Source organism: Melanotaenia boesemani, chromosome 20, assembly GCF_017639745.1.
Source record: "Melanotaenia boesemani isolate fMelBoe1 chromosome 20, fMelBoe1.pri, whole genome shotgun sequence".
Lineage (NCBI taxonomy): Eukaryota > Metazoa > Chordata > Actinopteri > Atheriniformes > Melanotaeniidae > Melanotaenia > Melanotaenia boesemani.
Window position 1 is genome coordinate 15739615 of NC_055701.1, and position 24481 is coordinate 15764095.

At 38.2% G+C, this 24481-nt stretch overlaps 2 protein-coding genes across 6 annotated transcripts in view; both read right to left on the reverse strand.

Moving 5' to 3' along the window:
• The window catches only part of aqr (aquarius intron-binding spliceosomal factor), a 50365-nt gene extending 43366 nt beyond the window's left edge, over positions 1 to 6999 (reverse strand). For 2 of the 3 annotated variants that reach the window (XM_041971429.1, XM_041971428.1), the window contains exons 1-11: positions 6909 to 6999; positions 6437 to 6529; positions 6048 to 6104; positions 4031 to 4071; positions 3898 to 3933; positions 3686 to 3806; positions 3367 to 3507; positions 2797 to 2865; positions 2539 to 2639; positions 2345 to 2421; positions 1517 to 1581 (exon numbers count right to left, since the gene is read on the reverse strand). In XM_041971429.1, the coding sequence (XP_041827363.1) occupies positions 1517 to 1581; positions 2345 to 2421; positions 2539 to 2639; positions 2797 to 2865; positions 3367 to 3507; positions 3686 to 3806; positions 3898 to 3933; positions 4031 to 4071; positions 6048 to 6104; positions 6437 to 6520 (792 nt within the window). In that variant the 5' untranslated portion in view covers positions 6521 to 6529; positions 6909 to 6999. Of the gene's footprint in view, positions 1 to 1516; positions 1582 to 2344; positions 2422 to 2538; positions 2640 to 2796; positions 2866 to 3366; positions 3508 to 3685; positions 3807 to 3897; positions 3934 to 4030; positions 4072 to 6047; positions 6105 to 6436; positions 6539 to 6908 lie in introns of all 3 variants that reach the window. The other variant, XM_041971430.1, reaches the window with a different exon arrangement.
• A 5118-nt stretch (positions 7000 to 12117) lies between these two features.
• The window catches only part of dph6 (diphthamine biosynthesis 6), a 57496-nt gene continuing 45132 nt past the window's right edge, over positions 12118 to 24481 (reverse strand). For all 3 annotated transcript variants that reach the window (XM_041972061.1, XM_041972060.1, XM_041972062.1), the window contains 3 exons: positions 22985 to 23233; positions 17885 to 18272; positions 12118 to 13942 (listed from right to left, as the gene is read on the reverse strand). In XM_041972061.1, the coding sequence (XP_041827995.1) occupies positions 13824 to 13942; positions 17885 to 18272; positions 22985 to 23233 (756 nt within the window). In that variant the 3' untranslated portion in view covers positions 12118 to 13823. The remainder of the gene's footprint in view (positions 13943 to 17884; positions 18273 to 22984; positions 23234 to 24481) is intronic.

Below are 24481 nucleotides of genomic sequence, written 5' to 3' on the forward strand. Positions count from 1 at the left end.
AAATAACTCAACAGACTAACGTCCATAATAAGTATTGTATGAACGGACACGGATGGGATTAATCAGCTGACTCAACAACCACCACATTCTCCAGCACCTGGACCATTATAATCAGTACACCACATTTTTTAAGTTTTTTTTTTTTTTTGTCTCAAGGTTGTTTTGACATGCATGATAGTTAGACAAAAAAGGCACGATGAGATTAAGATGTGAAGACAACATGGAAGTGAAAACTGGCTCAGCAACTTCTATAGTCATCGTTTACTTTCATGTTCTACAAGAAGAGAGGAAACCTGTCAAAATTTGATAACAGAGCTGCTTTGGTGGACAATACAACAGAGAAACTTTGAACAATATGATATGTAGCCTAAGTGAAAGGCCGACTAGTGCAAATAGATTTGCACCATAACTGCTAAAAAGGAGAAATTTCCAGAAAAGATAGCACTGTAAAAAAATAAAAATAAATAAAGTATGAAAAGGAATTCTGAAATGCAACCCAAAGATATATTATTCCATTCATTTACACTATTATTCCAAGGCAGCAGGTACTGCAAGTGGCACCCAAACACTGTAAGAACAGATCCCTTGATATCCAACAATCATATTTGATCTCAGCACAATCCTAAAACCCAGAATAAAACAGCTGTGACAACAGGGATCTCGTTCCCTGCATTCATTTTCAAGTCGTCATCAGAGAGGGGACGTACAGATTTCAGGCAACTGAGGCTTTGTAAAAGGATAGTGCTCAAGGACAGGACATGTCTCTTGAGAGAGTCAGCTGGCCAGCCACTAGCCGCCGCCAGGAAAAGCAAGGCCAGCCTGTCAGCAGACAGCCTGATGAAATCTATTGGGCTCCATCGCCACTAACACAAGATCTGCTCAAGCAGCATGAATAACAATTTAATGTGACGGCACATCATCACTCCATCTCATTGGCGAGTTTAAATGCTTATAATTCTCACAAGCTTTTGCTCAACATTTAAAAAAAATAAAAAATAATAACTCTGGGGTCACCATAAATTACAAGAAATACAAGACACTGTCACATAGCCAGCAGCACATCATTCAACAGGAAAATGAAAAGGTGAAGATTACGGACTTAACCACCATGTCAAACAGATACTGCACACTATATCTTTTACCACATTTCAAAAGTCACCAGACTGAAAATAATCGCCCAAATTGTCAAATTCAAGACTGTTCAAATAGTGCAAAGCTCTGCAGACAGAAGTGACAGAAGAGTAACGAGAGGAGCTGGGACTGGACATTTAACCTGTCTGTTGATCTGAGTCAGCTATAAAAACATGAAAGACAAAAACAGATACAGAAACCGATGGCTAGACCACTTTCTCATCAGCAATTGTGCTGCAGAGGTATGCATATACAATACATCAATGTAAAGAAAATGAGTGTGGTATGTTTTAAAGAAAATTTCAAATAAAGCGATATCCAATCATAGGACAGAATGGTGAAAGATTTACTGATGAAGACTACAGCACAGGAGGATGTGTCTTACCTCCAAATCAATCATGAGCTCAATGAATCTCTCGCAGTAATGTACTTTGTCCATGGATACAGGCCCTGTGGAAAATGACAGATTATTATGGAGGATACCACTTCACTTAAGATCAGACAATGTGTGTTATCAATGACAACGCAAGCTCGTGAACACTCTCAGCCCAAAACGAGAGGGAAAAGTGGATGCTTCATTGTTTATGTGTAGTTTCCACCAAGGATGTGAGGCCAACAAACGCATGTGGACAACACCACGGAGCCATGCTGAGTGGATGAGCCTCAGTGTGAGAAACTGTATGGCCAGCACAGCAGCACACTGGGACCTCACCCCTCATTAAGTATGTTTGTGTATGTGCGCATGTGTCTGAGTGTGTATGCACTGAAAGTTGAGGCATACAGCAAGCATTAGAGTGATGCAGATCCTGCTGGGCTTTAGATAGTAATCTAGTCTGTCAGGTTTACATTCTATCTAAACACGCTCTGTTTTTAGCATTCAGGTGGGGGGGGCCCGTGTGTCGGCCTGCATTACAACATAATATCCTGGGCCTGTGGCTGTATGGCAGCTGGACTACATGTTCCTTCGGCAGCTGCACAACTCAGAAAGAAAGTAGAGAATAGTGCAACTGAAACTGTGTTAAAGAAATTGTAAAAAAAAAAATATCATTTGGGACCAAAGTCCCAGAATTATTATTATTGGGAGGTAATGATCAACACAAGACATACATTTTTCTTAATGTAAAAATAACCAAGATATAATGGCCATTGTTCTTGCTGAAAGAATTCCAGCACCATTTCACAAGGGAAATATAGAAATATTTTTCATTATTACCTGATGGTGGAATTGACACGAGGACTCCAAGAAACTTTTTAATAAGAGCTGAGAGAAAGGTCCTCTCTTTGGCTGCCCTAGAGAAGACACAAAGAAAGCAGGCAGGACAAAATCTTGAAACCCATGCAATACAAATCATAATTTCTTCAACTGTATAGATCTTCTAAACACGCTAGCAAAGAAAATAATATTACTGTTCAGCTGAGTCAGCATCCGTCTTATCAAATTTCTTCTTGATTAGATTCCAGAACTTCTGCAGCTTTGGGACTTTTTTCAGCTCGTGTTGGAGTCTGGACTACAAACATGACAATGAATAAATAAACAAATAACACAGTCAGGAGTTACTTTAACTAAAGTCTCATATTGGTGTCATACCAAGGAGACAAGCCCAATTATGAAATTAAACTGTATCCTACCAGAAACTTAGTTAAAGTAATATGTTGACAGCTTACTGGTAAGAGGCACATCCACATTGGCAGAGATATGAGCTGCTGCATCTGTTCTCTGATCAAATCCACCTCCTGGGTGGAAGGTGCAAGGAAAATGGGGGAATAAAAAAAGAGAAAATATGAGAGGGAGTTGTCAAAAAGCACCAAGCATGACAGATTTTTTATTGCACCTCAGACCCTAATAAAAGCCTGCAACTAAAATATTTACAGGCCTCTTTGGGGTACAATCAAAGGGCAGCAGACTACCACAGCAGATTTAAAGTGAGACATCTGCAGTGTTTCCCTGTTCTCTGGTGTAGCTGTAGACCATGCAGAGGAGCTGGCCCTAGTTCCACCACCCCGTCTACTACTGCCATCTAGTGGGCATTACAAATAATGAACATTTCAGAATGGATTAGAATGGATAACTTGTGTTACTTTAAAATATGTAAATATTGCAGTAAAAAGATGTACAGGTCACTGCTACTAATCAAAGTATTGAATAACGACATGTTCATTTATCCAAGCAGAATAAGGCTCACTCTCCCAGAACGGTTAGACAGGACATTGGATGCTGCTGTAAGTGGTACCCACCAGGCTGTTGAAACAGTGGTCCAGGAAGACCAGGAGCACAGTTTGTTCCTTCAGGGTGAGGCCTGCCTCCTCACCTGTTAACACAGCTTCCCTCACACATTTGAAGAAGAATGGGAAATGGTTGGGCTCCTTCTTAAACACCTGATAAATACCAAACAAAAACCAAAGGTAATGTTGCGTAAACCATCATAATGAATGGTAACTAAAGACTTTAATGTTGTATGAATACAGTTTCTTACATACAGTACAATAGTCAAGTGATGACAATTTGTCTAAATGTAAACAGAGTGTTTTGTTTTTGTTTTTTGTTTTTTTTTACCTCCCAAGCTGGTACGTTCTCTCTAAATTTTTCATTCACGATGCAACAAATGGACATAAGGTAGGCTTTGCTGGACACCTCTGGTGTGTAGTTCACCCAAAGGTAGTTTTCAAGGTATTGACTGAAAGAGGAGGAAATAATAAATCCATATCTTCTTTAATTTTTTATTATTTTGCTCTTTCCAAAATAGAATTTGAAGAGAAATATCTAACCTGAATTCAAGCAGCATAATTTTTCTAATGGCAAATCTGTAAATATACAGGAAAGAAGAAAAGAAGTTATACACAATTAAGTTTAAAAACTTAAAAAGGAAGTTTAGTTAAAAAATACTATATGTTCACTTACTTAGACATGAGAATCTCTTTTTCATAGATGTCCTCCATGACCTGAATACACAGAAAGAAATATTAAAATTATGAGGAACTGTGGTAAACACTTAAAAAGTGAAAAAAGAAAAAAAAAAAAGATATTACTTTGCCAGGTAAAGTACAGTAATTGATACTCAATGAACTGCCCAACTCACTATTAAAGATTAAGCACACCCCATGACAGCAGCAGCCTAAACAAGTAAAACATCATGACCTGCCAACTATAAAACCGTTCAGCAAAACACTCAAGTAGTCAGCCCAAAGCATTTATCTAAATCTGGAAGTGCCCACATTCCTGAATCCAATCAAGCATGTATTGGAACTAGGCAAGTTGACTGTCTTCTGCATACCCAAAAGATGCAGAAAATCAGCTGGTCAAACACTTCTTCCTAGGACACACTGAGAGGTCTTGTGGCTAGGGATGTCACAATTACTTGATTTCACAATTAGCAGTATTAAACGACGCGGTTTTAAAATCGCTGCATTGGCTCCCCGTGCGCTTCAGGATTGATTTTAAGGTTCTCTTACTTGTTTATAAATGTCGTAATGGTCTTGGGCCTTCTTATTTATCTGACTTGTTTTCAAATTATGAGCCCTCGCGGACCCTGAGGTCCTCTGGTACCGGCCTTTTAACTATTCCCAAAGTTAGATCTAAAACACACGGTGAGGCCTCGTTTCATCATTTTGGTCCTCAACTGTGGAACAGCCTGCCAGAGAGCCTCAGGGCTGCAGAGACTGTTGATGTTTTTAAGAAGAGGCTCAAGACCTTCCTTTTTAGTTTAGCCTTTTGATTTGACTTTATTCATTTTCTGTTATTTATCTCATCTTATCTTATCTTATCTGTCTCATTTATCTATTTTATTTTATTATAGCTTCTTAACTGTTTCCCTATTTTATCGTTGTTTTAACTGTTTTAACATTTTTAACATTTTTAACTCCAGTGTTTCTTTATGGGGATCCTAAACTCTGGGAGTCAAGCCTGCTTCGTCTGCCCTCTGCAAACATGGCTTGACTGGCTCCTGGTGTAAATGGGTCCCCAAAAATGCCGTTTCCTCACAGCAGCGCCAAGCCAAAGACAGATATTAAGAGTTTGTGTGTGTGTGTGTGTGTGTGTGTGTGGATGGGTGAGGGGGGGGGGGGGGGGGGTGGGAGGTGTTTAATCTGTCACATAACTGGGTGTGTAAAGGGCTTATTGTTTTTGTTCTGTGATTTTCTTTTTTTTCATTTTAATATGCATTTATACTATGTAAAGCACTTTGTGTTGCCTTTGCATGAAAAGCGCTTTATAAATAAAATTTGATTTGATTTGATTTGATGATTATTTAATCGTAAGTATTCCTTATTATCATCATTTTCCATAAAAGATCATGTTGGAACCATAACGGCAGATCACTGCATCTTGCGCACAAAATGAAAACAAAGTTTTTTGATAAATCAAATAGGCTGTCCTGCAGCAATCCTCCAAATGTAAGGCTTGAAAACTGTCAGAAACTTTGTCAATAAGAAGGAAGAAGAGCTTTTTGTTTGATTTGGTTCACTGCTATGCCATAGCACCTGCATACCCAATTTCAGCTTCTCTCACCGAGACAATGCCAAATTCAGATTTTTAGAATCTGAATTTAGAATTTTTAGAATAATCTTTGCATTAACACAGTACTTTTGATAACCCTGATTAAAACTTACAGAACTATAAGCAGTGTTCATGTGATTTTTACACATTTCTAGTGTTAGGAGATTAACGCATAATAATTGTCGTCATCATAAAATTGTAATTATTTCTTTGACAATAATCATACCAAGAAGATCTGTAATCATGACATCCCTACGTGTACCCATGACAGGTCAGAAATGTTACGATGTAATGAGCTGGGCTAACATAATATTATGTCTGTAACTTTTGCTGTAGTATGGTGTGGCTGACTGGTATATATAACCTATATCCCATCTACAAACATCACATGTTAACACCTGACATGCAGCCATGTATAACTTACCTTAGGGTCAAAGGGTAGTTTATTCTTTGCATGAGGAGCCCAATATTTATTAGCCAACTGAAAAAAAAAACAAGTAGAATGGGAGAGAAGACACAAACTATAATTATTATGTATATTAATAACAATTTATTTTAGGTTGGTATGTTGATATATGATCTAAAAGCAAACCTAGACATTGACTTTATTCTTTTTCTTTTATGAATTCCTTGATCTTTTCTATTGCAATATCAAACATTGAACTATGTACAGGCAATGTACTGCCAAGTTTATTTCACTTAAGACTTATTATGTCAAAGGTACAGTCCTTCCATTTCCCTCAACTACTCGCTCAAGATAAATGCCTTTTAATCCCCCAGTGCTGGACCACATATGAAGCGCACTCAAATTACCTGTGTGACATATTCTGCATTTATCTGAGATACTGAAGGCGCAGCAGCCTTTTTAGCAGGGGTTTCTTTCTCCGTGGTGGCCATCTCTGACAGTTACATTAACTGTGAGGACAATAAAACAGTCAAAATTATGTACTGATGTGCAGATTTCAAAACGAACAAATGTGAACAAGGCTACACTGTACAGTGCTAAAAAAAGTTAGCATGCCCGATTTAAAAAGTTAAGATTTGTAAATCAAGTAATGGTGTGTGAAGGTATTAAAGTTTATTTCACAATTCATTAATAAATGCCATGTTAATGCCATTAATCCGAAATGGTAAAAGAAAACGTTAGCTTTCGCAATTGGGTGAACAGCTAGGCTAATTAGCAACACTGTCAGAAAGGTGTATAAAGTAATTTTTGGATTATAGCTTTATTGTTATACTTATTGTATAACATTATGCTAATAAATTATAAAGTTCACACACTAACCTCTATTTTTCATTCAGCGTGACTGACTGCCGATTGGCAACTGAATAAGCATATACACAAAACGCGCTGAACACGATGAACTTCCTGAATAGGTACGGCGTCTATAAGCTTCCCAATGAACAAAATCAAATTTTCAGTTCCGCTACGCTGGTGTTGACAAAAACCCATAGCATTCTTTTTCATGTCTTTTTGACGATTTTAGTGGGGGGAAAGGCAAAACAAATAACTGAATATACAAACTTGTTAACAAATTGTACAAATAAAAACCCATAGACCATAGTTTTATTATCTGTTTAGGTAGTAATACCTCATTCAAGACAAAGACAAAATTATTGCTGCCACATCTTTTACACACGTATTGATCTCTTCTATAGTACCTTAAAAAAGGGATTCATGAAATTATTGATCATTTAATGATGCATATCACAATAGCAATATTTTGCATAACATACTTTTTTAACACCAGTAACTCACTTGGGGTATATTTTTGAAAAAATTGGCACATCTACCCAACAGGATTAACTGCTCAGTCTTCTTCAAGCCCGTTGCTGTTGGTGTAGTCAGAGATTCTAAGAAGATTTAGATGTAGATTTTGCTTTGAACGGTTATTTGTAAATATTCTATTTTATTTTATTTATTTATTTTTTGGGCTGATCTTTATTGGTGTTCCAAAGGTGGTTCAGTACACACAGACATGTATACACAGGTGTGTATATATTGAGATCATGTAACATGCAAAAGTTTGAATCCTTTGTTCATTGGTTTGCTGAATAATCATTTCCCCAGAATGTTTCAAAACATTTTTTCTTTTTATAATTCCCCCTTCCGAATTTCAACAACCACTTACACATCATCCAAAACCACATATCCATTTTAAATTAGTCACTGTAATATAACACTATCCCACCTTGATGTTTTTTTTTTTCCATGTGGTACCCACCAGGCCGTTGGTACAAGGATATCCATCACCATAAAAAAGAAGAAGAAAAGGGAGAGACAAAAACATCACAAAATACCATTTTGACAGCCATAGTTAGTCTGTCAACGTGTTACCACAACGTCACATTATAATAGCTTTTGACCTGTGTGTATAAGATAATGTTTCATGCCAGAGATGTTTTTGGTTCAACATTCTTTGAACAAATGTGTTGCTTAAGGTTCCTTTCACTTTAAAAACCATCAGTACACATGTCACGATCACTGTTAGTGGTTTACACTAGTTACCTGGCTGCTTTTCCAAGATTTCCAACCACAAATGAATCCCTTCACACCTTGTTGCTCTCTGCAGTAGTTGTCCATCCGCTGGGCTGATTTAGTATTTCTACATCATGTGCATTGCCCTGTTTTGATTTCAGCCTAGCTTATTCATTCAAGGGCAAGTCAGGAGGGAAATGAACAATAATCAGATGTCACATGACCACAGTCTTCCTCTGTGCTTTATTTCTGATTCATTATGCTCCTCTTTTAAACTTGCTTCTGGCAATGTAAAACATTCACTATCTAATGCTTCTGAGAAGTCAGCAAAGTCTTTATTAGTAAATGAGTACCCACCATCATTAGTGTACCCTGCAACACTTGGGTAAAACTGCTGTTGACTTTCAGTTTGAGTTTCAGTTCTTTAGTTGATTCAAGAGTTTGGATGTGATGCTCTTACAGGGAATTATTTCAGATGTGAGGCTTGTCTGAATAGCTTAAATTGTTTAAATCCTGAATGCACCATCTAATGTCTTTGTAGAGTAGAGACACACAGGCAACACTTTAGGCACTGAAAGGAAAGACTTGTTGTATGATAGCTGGTTTTCATATTAATTCGGCATCCTTTTCACAGAGACTGACTCTTCAGAAACCTTTTCTTTTACATATGAGGCAAGATTTTGTTCCACTGTATTTGGTTTTTCCATACTTACTATTTTTGCAGTCTGTTCCAGATGTATTGTGAAAATTATTTTTTGGACATTTCTTTTATTGAAATGTCTGTTGCAGCATCTTGTGTTGGCTGATTTTAAAAGGCAGAAGACTGATGTACAATGATCTTTGTCTGTGATATTTTAGTCTTTTAGATTGGTTTTCTGATGAAATCTCTTTTCACAACACCAAAAGGCTTTTGTCCAGTATAAGTTTTTAAGTTCTAATACAGAGGGAAACATCAAGAACATATACAACACTGATGTGCAATGCATCTCTTCTGCAGCTTGCTGATGGCATGGTAGGATTTACTGCCAGCATCTTAGGAAAAAGGACCACTCTATGTATCTGTTGTACCTGTGATGTTTACAGCAATGTGATCTGTATTACTGGATTCAGATAAATGTTTCATTGTTTCTGAATAATTTATTTAGGCAAAAATGTTACCTTCTAAATGTACTTGGTTCCTTTGAATTTTTAAATGTTACCTTAGATTAAATTCCATTTAAAAGGACCTGTTGCAGATCAGACACTGGAATTGTTTAAAACTTCTTTCCTATTATTTATGCAATTTTATTTAACTTGGATACTTAAATCTGGTGGCTGCTCTGGTTTTATGTATCAAACTGTCTTGATTTAAAACTTGCTCAGATTTTTAAAAAATGTATTGAGGCTGCAGTTCCACTGTGGAATTCACAGGAGTTTGGTGGAAATTAAATGACTGAGGGGTCATATATGCAGTAAATAGAAGGGTTGAGTCCTGTTATAATGCACATTTTTGCAGTATGTTTACACAAGTGAAAATTTGCTTGACATATTTAAATGAAAACTTAATACTACTCTTTGCCTGAGGTTTTTGTTTAGATCGCACACGACAATAAATACATAAATAAAAATCTGCCCTATATAAATAATATCATTTTGTGATTTGGATGGTGAACAGAATATTTTCAGAGACTTGTGGGAGTTATTCTGTCTTTGCAGGTTTATCCATCATGGGCTCTGGAAACTGATGCAACAGCGTCAAAATTCAATCAGAATTGATCCTACAAGCATCAACTTGTAGGATCAACTTGCACCCAAAGGACTGGACCTGTGAAATGTTAGTCCCCTGCTATATATACACCTCATTTCCATGAAGGCCATTTTCTGGTTGAATATCAATCTCAGAGGAAGGCAGTGCAAAAGCATCAGTCACATTTAATCTTTCCCAGTGTAAGGCAGAAAACAAACATACAGCAGATAATTACAGGTAAACTATAATATCAGAGGGGAGACTGTGTGTATTATATTCATGTGTATGTATAGATTGATCAGACTATGAACAGAAAACTTAAATGATGTATCTGTGTATTCCTGATGATACACAGAATGAGTCCATAATGCTGCTGATCACCATAAACTAAGCTGAACATTGCTGAAAGTAGTAAAACTCAATACAGTTGTCTGGAAATTGTACTGCTACTGTATAATGTAAGCTTATTTTTATATTATCTGCACAAATAAAAAAATCTAGATCAATCTAGATACACCAAATATTATTTAATCTTCCACCACTTTCTGCTTTCCAAATATTGTAGCGGTGCAGGGTTTATCTTGGTGGAACCTAACTATTTGGGGAGTGGTAGCCTTGAGGTTACAGAGGTGGTCTAGGGTCTGGAGAGTTTGGGTTCAAGCCCCGAGTGTGCCTACAAAGGTAAACCACTGCAAAGCCCTTAAACCCTCCCCAGGCACCAAAACATGGCAGCCCACAGCTCCCTAGTACATTAGGAGATGTAATAAATGCTGAATTTCCTCAACTGGGATGAATAAAGTTAAATTTATTATCATTATTGTTATCATGTTGCTGTTAAAGACCCACTATGTAACCTTCCGACCTTTTAACTCAGCGTTCCTGACTTGTTGATGGCAAGCTGGCATTTATCGTGCACATTCCTGGAGCCTTCACCGCCCAGCAATGCTGACAAAAACAGCTCATTCTAAGAGAATAAAAACATAATAGTTATTTTGGTAAAGTGATTAGATATGAAAAAAAAAGATCTATTACATTTTTCTGTCATTAACCTTTGATTTTGTTGCATGCTGTGCTTTACATCATCATCTCTGCACCCAATGAATGCAACACATTTGGTATTTCTTTCTGGTATAACATATATCTGCTCTGGTGTAGTTGTGGAGTGGAAAAAGAGTCAGGATAACAAAAAAGTTTTTAAACTCAGTCAACCATTCTCCACTTTTATATCTGTATTGTTGTGTTTACTGCATATGCAATGCTGTTACAACCAAAGTTTGGCCAAAACAGAAAGAATTGATTATTTTGGATGTATTTCCTTTTTCTTTGAGAAGGATAAACTGTGCAGAACTGCCAGCTGGTCATCTGCTGAATTCTTTTTTTTCACATAGCCCTGCAATTTTCACTTCTATTTATTTATTTTTTTTAATCACTGTAAACTGAATATCTTGGGCCAGGCAACACGAGTCAAAAACACTCTGGGCTTTGGAAACTGATGGAAAAGAGATTAACAGGTGAATTCACATTGCTACTTCAACAGGTATATTTAACAGATGGATCCCCTTGAGATGATCCAATGCCAGAAACGGCATGTTTGTTTTTGTTCAAACTGACTCACTATTATGATTGATGAGCACTATTAGATGTAGAGTGAGGTGGTTGTTAATGTTTCAAGTTATGCCAGTACTTTTTCTGTTTTAGAAAGTTAAAATATTTAAGCGTGACTGAGCCAGAAAATTAATTATGTATAGAATATATAGGATGTGACGAGAAATGCTGGACAAGAGCAGAAATGTCCTGATTTAAACTGCAGTGCTTCAAACATCCACAAGAGGGGAGCATACACCAATAAACAGCATGTGTTGTGTTGCCTGTTTAACAAATAAAGTTTCATTCAGTGGGCGCTGAGACATAAATGCATGCTTTCACAATCTGTTGTGGGAAGAAAACAATGCATTACGAAACAAATAGAATTCCAACATGAAAACAAGACAAAACCACAGTTAGTGAGGCAAGCGGACCACAATGCAAGGAGGCGTCTCATGCAGCGAGGCCGCTCCTCAGCTTGGCTCCCCTTCTGCTATGGGGAAAGAGTCACACACATCAACAAATTTTGCCTGGAGGAAAAAACACACTGTTAAAGTCCATGTGCAAGGCCACAATGACAAGGGCCGCAGGCTGGTACATTGTGCACAAAGGACAATATTAGCTACAACAGCCTGTTTCAGTGAGTGGAGTGGTTGCAGGTCAGCTTGGTTGAAAATGTACATTTGACAAAACACATAAGAAAAATAAATGTCACCCTGTCTTTATTCATTTTGTAAGTCAGTACAGTGGTGAGGACACAAAGAAACATGTCTTCCATAGTCCATCACATTGGTTATGGTGAAGTTGTGAAGATATACTTGTGGCTTTGCCAGCATTTGTATGAAAACCTTTCTGAAAGATTAAAACACTGAGTTTATGATAGACAAGTGGTTGCCTTGTATTAAATTCTAGTGGCCATGCTCCTCTGTGTATAGTGAAATGCTGACTGAGTTTTACTACATGTGTAATATATTGCATTATTGTTGCCATCAAAGTCCTACATTGATTTAAAAAATGTTTGTTAATAATTATTTATTTAAAGCAAACCATTTCTAAAAAAAACAAACAAAAAAAAAACATTTTTTTAAAATACTGACTAAATAAACACTAAATCTGTGTTTATATTTACTGGCATATCTGTGGTTGTAACACAGATTAATTTATTAAAAACATTCAAATATTGGCAGACATTTGTGTAAGTGATTTGTGTGTGTGTAGTTAGCTGACTTAACAAAGACACTTCATCAAAAATAAGCAAATAATAGTACTGATTTGAAATTGGCATCAATCAAAATTCTGAATCTCCCTCTGGTCAGGCCCTTTAAAACTTAATGGAGAATATTAACACACACACACACACTATATTTATGGGGAATTGGTAACCTCGCTCTCATAAATAATTGCTTGTTTGTATTTTTCAACCCTCAATCAAAAAATCTTCAGGCTCTACTGGCTGCTTCTATTGTTCACTTTTTGATAACAACAATCAAAACAAGACTGTGGTGGTTGAAGATCAATAGCTAACTCCACATGAAGAGAATAGCCTGAGTGAAAATGCATCCCAACTCAGATTATCAATACGGTTCATGATCTTTGAGAAAAGAAATGTTCCAGGAGCAATGGTTAATAGTGTTATTTTCTTCCAACATCATCACGCTGTGTCCACTGACACACACACACACCCTACAGCCTTGTGTGGTAGTGTCCTTCTTCTATTAACCAAGTTGCTTTAGAATCAATAGAAAACATAAAGAAGCTTAATCTTTTCAGGTGCTTGGTGCTGACTGCCTATTACAGAATAATAACACACCTTCAGCCCCATGGAGCATGAGAAAGAAACACACTCAGCTCATCCAAACACATTACACACTCCTAAACCAGTCACACAGTAAATCTGAAGGTTTACAACTGAACAGATGGTGTCAGAGGTGGTGCAAGACCTTTACGAGGGGTGTTAGTTTGCGAGCTAAGAGAAATTCCACCGGTGAGATATCAGTGGATACAGTATCATCTCATGGAAAAAGACACTGCTGGTGACTCCCTTTGTAGACTATGATTTTCAGTCCTCTGATATGTAGCTTCAGGTTTCAGAAGTTCAATTAGACTTGTTGAGGTAGAGTGACAGCTGCTGCTGTCTTCAACACTTGGAGGATCAAGTCAGTTGCTTGTTTAAATTCTGGGGTCTGAAGTTGAATAAAATAAACAAGAAATCCACAAATTTGCATGTCTATCAAGTTGATCATGTTGATTTTTAATTCAGCAATCAGCGTAGTAAACTTAGTCAACATTAATGGGTAGCTTTTCATATTAAGTTATTAGGTGCTGGGCCGTTAGAGGTGTTGTGTCTAGAACATGTTTGAATTCCAATGCTGTGGATTGCTGGAATCTGGTGGTTGAGTCTGGATGTGTTTCTATGAACTGAGCCAGCAGGACAGGTGGAGGATCTTGGAGTCTGTCAAATCCAGGACAGGAACCAAGGCCACAGAGGGACTTGACTCTGCTAAAGATTTTTCCAAACTTTCTTCAAGTCCTGCAAGACAAAGAGGTGGGTGGGGGGAGTGTTAGTCTAAGCTGTCACTGGACATTATTAAATCACATAGCTGTCCCACTGGGGTTGTCCCAGCACTGGGGCTACACTTAACCCTCCAACCAGAGACCAAAGACGCATTTACAAATTATTGGCATTCTTAAACAGTTGGCAGATTGCAACCTCTTATCCCCAGCCCGTTCACCTCCCTGCCGTGTGGACATATGGTTAGCGAGGACTAAACGCTAGACCACCCCTGTCAAATTTGTACAAAACACACACACACATATAAACACATATACTAAGAAACGATCAAGGAGCTTGTTGGGGGTATCCAGTTAAATGGATCTTCTGCTCCTGTTGAGTTGGGATGTTAGGAAGCTGTGTTGGGACTGCCAGATGAGACATATGTTTGTATATGTGTGCGTGTCAGTGTGTGGCCAGACTATATGGACTACTGAGAATTCAGTGACCATCTCAGAGCCATGTCTGATGACAGCCTGTCTATTTAGCAGCAGCCAGCTGGGATGTTGCCCCTTCCCTCTTGAGCTCTAGACACTAATTGGTCACAAGTGTCTCATGGTTGACTGTCCAGTCTAATTTCTTCTGTTCTAACAGTACATTGAGAGGGACTTGGGTGTGGTCACTAATCTGACATGGTCAAAATAAAGCTACACATCCTGGAGAACCTGCTGCGTCACAGTTGTACCATCACCATTAGAAATGTCAATCGAGTTACATTGACAGTGACATCTGTCTCATATGATGCACATCAAACTGTAATTCCTCAGTGGTTATCTGGATCACGGTAGACAAACAAATTAGTGTTCTTTTAGTAATGTCTACCATAACTGTACTTCTACAGTGTGACATTCGTGTGAACTTACAGAAAGTGAAATCAGGACATAGAGGTTACAAGAGCTGTTCGGCACAATTTAATAAGCCTCATTCGCTTTCGTTTGAAGCACACGCAGCATGCCAAACATCCATACAAAGAGCCCCCGCACCATAATTAGCTAATATGCACTACAGCTTAAAATGTCCCCACTGAACACAGGCCTTTTTGGAAAGCATTAAAAGACTAAATATGTGTTATCAGAGCACCACGGGAAGCAGGATCCTCTGACAACTGAATGTGCTATGGAGATCACAGACAGGGGATAGTTTTATTAAGAGAAGAAACACACCCTTCATCATACCTTGTGCACTAAGCCTGTTTTATGTCAGAACGTTTTAATCTTTGTACCACCGGATGGGAAATAATTGCACTCTCTCTTTGAGTCTCTTTTGGTGCCTGAACACACAGACATCTGTTTAAGTATGAAAGAGAGACAACAAGGGGGGTGAAGGTGACATAAATGACCATGTAATTTTAGTTTTTCTGTCTTTTTTAATAAAACGTGAGCAAAGGCAGTTTGCATTCTTGCAATATCTCTAAATGTTTTAGTAAAATAAAATCAAAATCTTATGTAGACTTCTCTATGTAGGCTCTCTTCAATGGTCCTTCAGGTGCCCTTTGGGCAACACAGGAAGCTTAACTATGATGCTAAGGGGGCAGAGACTGTAGGATTCAAAAAGCCATCACATTCACACTATTAAGACTAATGAATCCATCACGATCACCAAGTAGCTTTTGTTCTGACAAATGACAAACAGACAAAAAAGTTCTATTGGATTTAGGCGAATTTTGAGGAAAGATGAAGGCCCAGAGCTACTGGTGTTTAATTGTGCTACACTAACTTCCAAACTGGTCAAATAACCCAGTAAACGAGATAGTAATTAGTAAGTGTTGGCTCTTAAAATTTTAGTCTAAGGAGAATATGCTACAGCAGTGAGTATGTGCTGTGAAGCCACAGGAAAAAACACAACAGTTAAGTTTAATAGCAGGTATGAACAAGATTTAACAAATGAATCATCAGTCACATTTCTTTTATATGCAAGAAGTGGTTTGTGACCTGGAAGCTGCATAAAAACACTACATATCTTTGCAATTCCCCTCAGCTTTATGTATTTTATTTAGGCTAACTGTTAACTAATAAAGACATGTTGCAACAAATGCAGACATATCTATTTATATTGAGATGTTGATGAACATTAGGGCAATCAATATAATGGAACATAGAGAGGTAACAATGCAAACTAACAATTCTGTCAAGTTTTCATGTTACCAATTCTTTTTATTTTTTATTTATTTTATTACTTTTTTAACTCCCAATTTCATTTAAAATGTTAACATTTAAGACGGTCAACATTTTAATATATTAAATGAGAAATTTAACTTTGTCCATTTAAATTGTCATTATAATTATATATTTATTTATTTTCTTTTACTCAATGGATTGTGCTCTCACATTAATGATGAGGCAGTATTTAGGCCTGTCCCCAAAACTTACATTTTTTTTGAGGTGTGTTGGTCTATCTTAAAGAGATCCCTTCTATCGCAAGTAACAAGTTTAGACAAGATGTTTAAAGGTTTCATTCGAACCATATGTCATGTCTATCAACTGTGAATCCTAAAGCAAGCAAATGAAGGAGGGGGTGTGCAGTCACATTTTGCTCCAGTGTTGTCTGTCTGTGTGCTGACAGCAGCAGTGGCGAGGCTGTGACTGCTAGCGCCAGAGGTGTTAGTTTTTCTCCTTTGACTTTTTGGATTCATCACCCAATGAGCATTGGCTGTGACCCATAAAACTGCCCATAGGTAAGCTTGCAGGGCTGGGCTGTGCATGCATTGCAAGGTAACAGATTTCAACGATGACTCAGTAAATGGTTATAGGGAAAGATTTGGTGCAGTCCATAATCAAAGAAACATACATATCAAAGGGGAAAATATGGTAGTTGATTTTGTACTGGTAAACCAAAGACAAAGTACCACATACAATTAAAAAAATATATATGAGGCATTTTAAAACTAGCTAACACATGTAAACGCTTCCATTTTGAAATGCTTTACCTTGTTGAGAATGACAGAATAAACAACTAACAAGCATCTCATATCATCACACAATATTCTAATTAAGTACCAACACAAATAGCACTGTTCCTCTGCTATGGATATCAAAACACACCGACCTTTCCCCAGTCATTATTGGCAACCATAATTCCACATTGTATAAATAAGTTACGTCAAAAGACGGCTGCCTCTGCAAAGATGGAGAAATATTAATTGACTGCTTCGGCAATGATTTGACAACTGAGCCTCTGATCGATGTGCTAGTTGCCCTTTTCTCTCAGAGAGAACATCTCTCAGGATAAAACAAATATCATTCCACGTCTGCCTTGACAAGAACCGAGAATTCAGGGAGCAGGAGACGGTGGCGTATAAAAGTGTAATGATGACAAAAGAGTGCCGGCTGCTTGGGATACTGTACACACTGCAGACACAACAAATGACTCACAATAATTAAACACAGGAAGAAGAGAGGATCCTCTTGAGGGACTGTTTCATTTAATACTTTATGTTGACTTAACCAATGTTAGCTCAAACTTTCTTTAAACAGAGAGTGTAGAGTGAGACAGGTTGTCATGCTGTTTTCATTTATACGGTGTTGAGGTGTTGAAGTTGCAGGAGTAGTTTGACTCAAATCTGTTGCATTTAAGAGAATGACATCTTATTAATAAGTAAAAAAAAAACAGTGTTGACACACCAGTAAGCATTCAGCACAGCATTCAGACCACAGATATTTTATGTGATAAATATTTATATAATCAAATTGTATCAGCAAGCATTGGGTCCTGGTATCTATGCAGATGTTATTTCGCAAAACCCCACCCACTTAAATATAGCAAGTAAGCAAACATCCCATGACAACGGTTTCCTTGAACAGAATTGCCTACCTCCAGAAAAACAGCTCAAGAGACATGAAAGAGTCTAGTGTTTAAACACAATGATCCAAATCTGATCACGTATGTTATGGCTGATCGGCTGAAGTGTTTTGTATAACATACCTTGAACTATCTGCTGTGCCACTGAGTGGTTGCATTTGTAGAAGACCCTGGCACACAATGGTACCAGCTCAGCATCCGTCATTTTTATTGCTTTCAAGAATGAGGCAACAACTTCTTCTGTTACACACTTCACATCAGCGACCTCCAGGTCATCACTAGATGCATCCAGGGAAAGCGAAAGTGAACCACTATGACCATCAGCAGACAACACATGGTGGCACACTAAGGATCCACACGCCACCTTTGTGGTCATGTGACAGGAAGTTCTTCTGGCAGGCTCATCCTTGATTGCAGTTACATGGAGCTCAACAGCTGCATCCTTAGGCAAGGCAGGAACCACTACGATCAATAAAGGCACAGGTTTGATCTCAGATTCCCACATGAAGTCCTGCAATGCAGACAGATGGTGTTCAAATTAATCACACAGGAAAATTATATACGCTGTCCTACTACACACTATAAACAATCAGATGTATAGCCCTCCTGCTGAGAAGCATGCTGTGGACACAAACATTCAAAAACCCATCAACATCATTGTAAAGCCCATCAAAAACAAAAGACCACAACACAGCAGTCAGAAAGGCTTTTTACTTGACAGGCTGACAGGCTATCAATTAATGTGAGACTGTGAAGTGACCCTTGGTAATGACAGTGTACAAACAATTCAGAAAGAACGCACAGTGTTTGCAACTACCATTTATAAACACACAAATAAATTTACTTTGACCTGAATTTTTCAACTTGACAGGTTCTATCTAAGATGATTTCTCACCTTTTTTGACAAGATCGTTTTCAACATATTACTGCAGTTTCACTGCACATTCAGCGCCTCAATTTTATCTACAGATGCAAAAATATTCTTTTTTTCTTCTCACTCCTTTGGACTGAGGACCATTAGTGGTAACAAAATGTCTTGGAGCAGTGCTACAATGTGGCCCTCTTATAATACTTGGCCATGGCTTCATCTGCTAATAGGAGAGAAATGAGTGTTTTATGTAACCGTCATTTCAGTCAGAGTCGATAGGGCAAAAACACTTAACCCCCTTTTCAATTTTCTGGATCAATTTTCATCCACTTACACCCCTCTTCGTAAGTGCAGAATAATAACAGGTTACTTGCATTTTATTTCAGCATTCACTCACAGAAAAAAAAAAGAAAGAAATCAAAAAGAGTGGATGTCGACCTCTTTGTTTCTTAAAAATAAAACAAAAAAAGAGAGAAAAAGACTAGTCATGACCCAAACTGCCACTCACTAAATCACCACTTAGCTTTAGATTAAACTTAAACGAACTCATCATTGCGTATCAACAGCTAAACCTCTCATCTCTAAGGGGAGAGGGGAAAAAAATGTAGGTGTCCTTAATGAGTAAAGTTAGGGGGTTAAGACTTCTGTACTGTTTTGATTTTGAAGGTAGCTTGTTTGCAGTGATCAACAATGATAAAGAAGCAGACAATAGCCTTGTCAGCATAGACCTGTCCACACGTCAGACAAGATGACAGCACATATACGTGCCCAATGCTTTGATAAATGTTATATTAGCACTTCTGGCACAGGCTAGGTATTCTCCTAGAGGGAATTGCTTCTGTGCTTGTCAATAGTGATTCAACATGGAACACAGTGTGCAAAGTGGGAAGAGGAGTGACAGGACAGGGAGTTCTTGCTCAGCCAGGCTTAAAGGCCACCCTGCAGGCCTTTGGTGCCGAGGTACTTTACCCAACCAACAGTCAGCAAGGAGATCTGAGGACTTCAGCACTGTGCTCCAGCCTCTGGCAGGATTTTATTACCATGGCACAGTTACAGACTTTTCATAAGAGCTGTCGGATGAGGTTACATCAGTTTACATTTGGTTCCTTTTTTATGTATCTACCACAATTCTGGATTAGGTGGGAATTTTATACAGCAGTTCTGTGACTTCAAATGTACAGAAGTGGGGAAATTGCTTGTTTTTTCTATGCGCAGATAAATCTGTGGTCACGGTTTTATTACTCTGTGCTCTCTCACAAGCGGAGGGGTGAATGCTTTCATTCCTTCATGATCAGACGTCATTAATTAAATTAATCCGATAAAACACAAAGTTTGATATATGGTGGAGCAGAGTGCTGGAGTGGCAAGTTGGGAGGCCTGGCAGGTGGCAGAGTGAGTGTGTGTGTTTACAGGTCTCTGTTCCACTCCTCACCAGCCACTTACTGCAGTCCATCTCATTACTTCATGCCACTTCAGTTGCAGGGCATGCAGCCATTCCCTCTGTGCTTTCTCACTCTGTAGGCAGCAGGTAAAAGCATATAGTCTGAATCTGCTGTGCTCAGCTCTCTACACTGATGGGGTGTGACCTGCTTTCCCTTATGTTTGTTTTCCCTCTCCCCACTTTCCTCCTTCTAACTTGTGTCCATGTGCCTGGAGCGTGTGGTAGGTTGAAGGGCCGAGAGGCGTGAAAGCTGAACGGTAAACACGATAATAAGGAAGTGGTGTAAAGGCGGAGAACAGCAGGGAGCTGATGGGGCTGCACCGCTTAGCCAGTTCCCCTACATTTCCTGCCCAGCAGGATGCCTTCAGCATGTGGTTCTTATGCCTCAGCACTTACTGTCGTGCTGTCAGTCTGATATAATATCCCATCCTATTCACTCCTTTATTTATTCTTTTCTCTAAAGATTCCACTCTAAGGCTAGCCAGATTGTTTATGTAAAGGAAACATGCAGGGCTGTGTCACTGGGGTGAAGAAAAGTTTATAATTATGAGGCCATTTTAAAATGACAGCAGTGGCTACTTAAAAAGTTCTAAGTATGTAGCTTTGCTGTTTGACTTGTTGAAGAAACTACCCTGCAAATTCATTTATATCAAATAAACAAAACCATTTTTTAAAAGTAGTTTTCCCCTATTTTTGTTAAATGACAAATTATGCATGTTTAAATAAATCCTTTTGAGTAAATAAAAATAATATACAATTTAAACTGAATTTATTCTCAATGTGCTGCTACACAAGGAGATGTCTGTTTAACAATTAATGACTCACCACATCAACACCTCCCTGTTTATCAAACCTTTTAGCACACACTTGCATGCACACAGACAAATAAGCTCTTTGTGGTTTAATGCAGCGTAAATATAATTTCACACATGTAGCAACTCCAGAATGCTCCCAATTAACCCTGCAAGCTTCTTCATCCACCTGATTAAAGAAATTATCAACACACAACAAAAATGGGGCCATGTGGCTTCACAGACACACTGGGCATTTCTATCATAGATTCCCACTTCACAAGGCTGATATTGGCACAGCGTTCCCCGTCTCTCTTTGAATCTATACATGTATGATGTAATCCAGCATTTTACACCTGGTTTCATTTGATATTCATAATTGAGACACAGATGCATGATTATGCAATCAGTTTCTTTTTTAAATCAAATGAATTATTGTTGGTGTATTTATGTAGTTTTGCCCGACTTTGTTTTTTATGTTTTTTCCATAAACAACTTATCATTGTTGTGAACTATTTTCAAGATTATATTTACTCAGTTAAATTTTATATTTCAATTTTTGTATCAATACAAAAACAAAAAAAGATTTGACCTTGTGATAATACATGCAAATGAGGCCTTTCATCATTGATGTTGGCTGAGATGAGTGTGAAACTAGGGTTTGACCTGAGTTAAAAATACCTATTAGAGTGCTTTTTATAATCCCAAAATCTGGTACAAATGTTTTTCTTATTGTTATAAATGAACACTCCCTTCAAAGCTGCTCTCTCTGCGTTTCCTCTGCAGTGCTTTACAAATCTGCACTTAAATTGGAAAAGAGGGCAAAGTGTGAGGCCAAGTTGGGAATATGATCTATCATAAAGCAAAGACAGGGTGTGTGGTGGGATTAGTGACCCAGCACCTAAACCAGTTCTGTTCTAAAAACCTGTTTACAAGTAAGAACCTGAGCTGTCAATTACTGCTGCTTAACCTGTGAATCACTTGAGAGGGCTGTCTCCTGGTAGCAATCCTAGTTATAACAGGCTGCAAAGAAGCACGACAGACAGACAGTGTGGTCCATCTTTACTGACCTCATCTATGAACCTAGTCCTGCCACCTCCCAAAGCTTTGACCTTAGTTAATCTCCTTATCTAACTGACTAAGTCTCAATGCTAAACTGGCACTGTACTGCAAAGGCTTTTAAGATTTCTATTTCAATGTGAGTTGCAATGAGGCAAAATTTGTCAAATAAATTAACGCAGAGACACCAGCTCTTCAGTGATAAAGGTCTTGTATATGTTTTGGGATTCAAAATATCTTATCAAACATGTTAAAGCTGTATGAATATGATTACTGGCTTTAAATATAATTAGAATTTTACATATAGTTCTACTTTATACTGTGCTGTGAACTGACATAAAGTTGACAGTCTCTCCCCCAGTCTGTAACGCTGTTCACCACTTACACCAAGCCACATGTTGGAGGTGGGCTCCTAACTCTCTCCCTGAGGCCCTATTCCCATGGTTAGACAGATTACTGTGGGAGGAGAAGGGCTGCCAAGGGAGACTGGAGCCCTTATTAGATGTACGGAGCAGGGTTGTAAGCCATGGCGGCAGAATGGAAGGAAGGTTGGAGGGCGGTGGCAGGGAAGAGGAGTGAGGAGGGGGGGATAAGCTGCTCTGAGAGTTGAACCCCGCTCCAAAATGGTGTGTGGGGGCAAAGGATTAGGGAGGCTCTGAGGAAGACATCTGCTTCTGTGCCAAGCTCCACATTATCAAAGACACCAGCGTTTCCCACATCATCAACTTTTCATGAGTGCACTCACTGGTAAATATCAGTAGCAGCGGCTCGGGTCTCAGTGGGGCAAAGAGGGTTGCGAAACATTCCCTTATTTCACCACTAGAAAACAAAATTCTGAAAGGCCTCTGAAAAACTTGCATTCCATGTTAAATTTTCCCTCTTTAATTGTTCATTGATGCAGGGATCCCTCTGTCCTGTCATCCATTAAATATGTGCTCATCCTACATTGAACAAATATGATCAATATTTCTTCTACATCTATAATAAAACTGACATAAATTAATCTTCTTCTTTAACACTGTGATACATTTCATAAACAAAAATCAAACTCTGTGGTGGCTAACCTTTTCTTCCTCTGTGGCCTTCAGCACGCAATCCCAAACTGCTCTGATAACCCCAATATCCTTGTGCCTCGTAGTGTAACAGTGGGCCTGGACGACATGAGCAAGGGTCAAGCTGCTAATCGCAGCCTCCAGAACCTTCTTCATGTGGCTAAAGGACAGTCGGGCCTGTGTATAGGTGCCAGCCTTAACCAACTGCAAGGTGCAGGGGACCAAAGCAATTTGACCAGCACAGAACAGCAGCTCATCAACCTGGAGAGGAGAGCAAAAAAGACATGGTGCAGTTAGTGTTAATATAGTAAAGACAAGGGTGCTGTAAGAATTTACATTTGTATGGCTGTGCTCCAATTAAATGGCAATATCAGCATGCTAACAGGCAAAATCATGGTGGTTTCAAAAAGGTCAGGAGATTAAAACTATCAATTATACCAATCAGAAACTACAAATGTTTGATCAGAATATCCAGAAAATATATTCAACAATCTTTAAAAATTTTCTGTCAAAAGTAGTGATTTAAACATCTGCTATCCCTTAAGCCAAGCCACAAATCAGTCGAAAACCAGTTCTGCCAACAGATTGTTGCCATTGTCAAAGCCAAAACTTAAATTTATTCACATCACAAAGACAAAAGTTTAGTTCTGTAGACTAACTTGTGCTCAATACTTCAACCTCAGACTGAAGTTGTTTTTTTTTTAAAGAATTTGTCCCTGATGCCAAATAAAAGGAACAGACACTTGGAAAATTTGCCAATGAAAAAATGAAAGTAACTATGAGTGAAAAGAAATAATAAAGAAACATAGCAGACAAATAAAGATGAACTAGCTTAGAAGACTTAATATAAAATTAGACATTAAAAAAAGTTAAGAAACTTCAATTTATGAAACTCTTGATTAAAAAAAATAAAGTATAGTTGTCACAGAGGTGCTATAATCAAATTAACATCAATTATTAGCCTGTGTTTGATAGACAGTACATTAATTAACAAGTTCCATTCATTCCATTTTCCAGCATTGTATCGCCAACAGCTCGTATTTCACACTTTTAAAACAAGCAGGTATTCTGTTAGATGCCTGCAAATACATTATAGTGGCACCAGTGCTAGTCATAACTGCAATTAACAAAGTGATAATAAGCTCACTTCTCTTTTAAATACCTTTGTTAGAAATAAGCTCCTTGAATAATGAAAGCAGAAAAAAAATCCATCTGCTTAATGCAGACAGAGGAGCAGGGATGAAGAATGGCATTCAGAAGGTCAGGCCTTTAGAGACCCAACAGCTCAGCAGTGTTTAAGATTTGGACAGCGTTAGAGCTGGACATTTACTGCTGGTCAATGCATATAGGAGCTTGTTATATGTTAAGAATTGCAGAGACCCATGTGCATATGAAGAGCTCCAGGGAGGATCAATTGATACATGAACAAGGTCCTTTACTGATTAGTAAAAATGCAGCCAAGGGTTTCGCATTTCAACTGAGATTAGCAGGGTCAATGTGAACAAAACA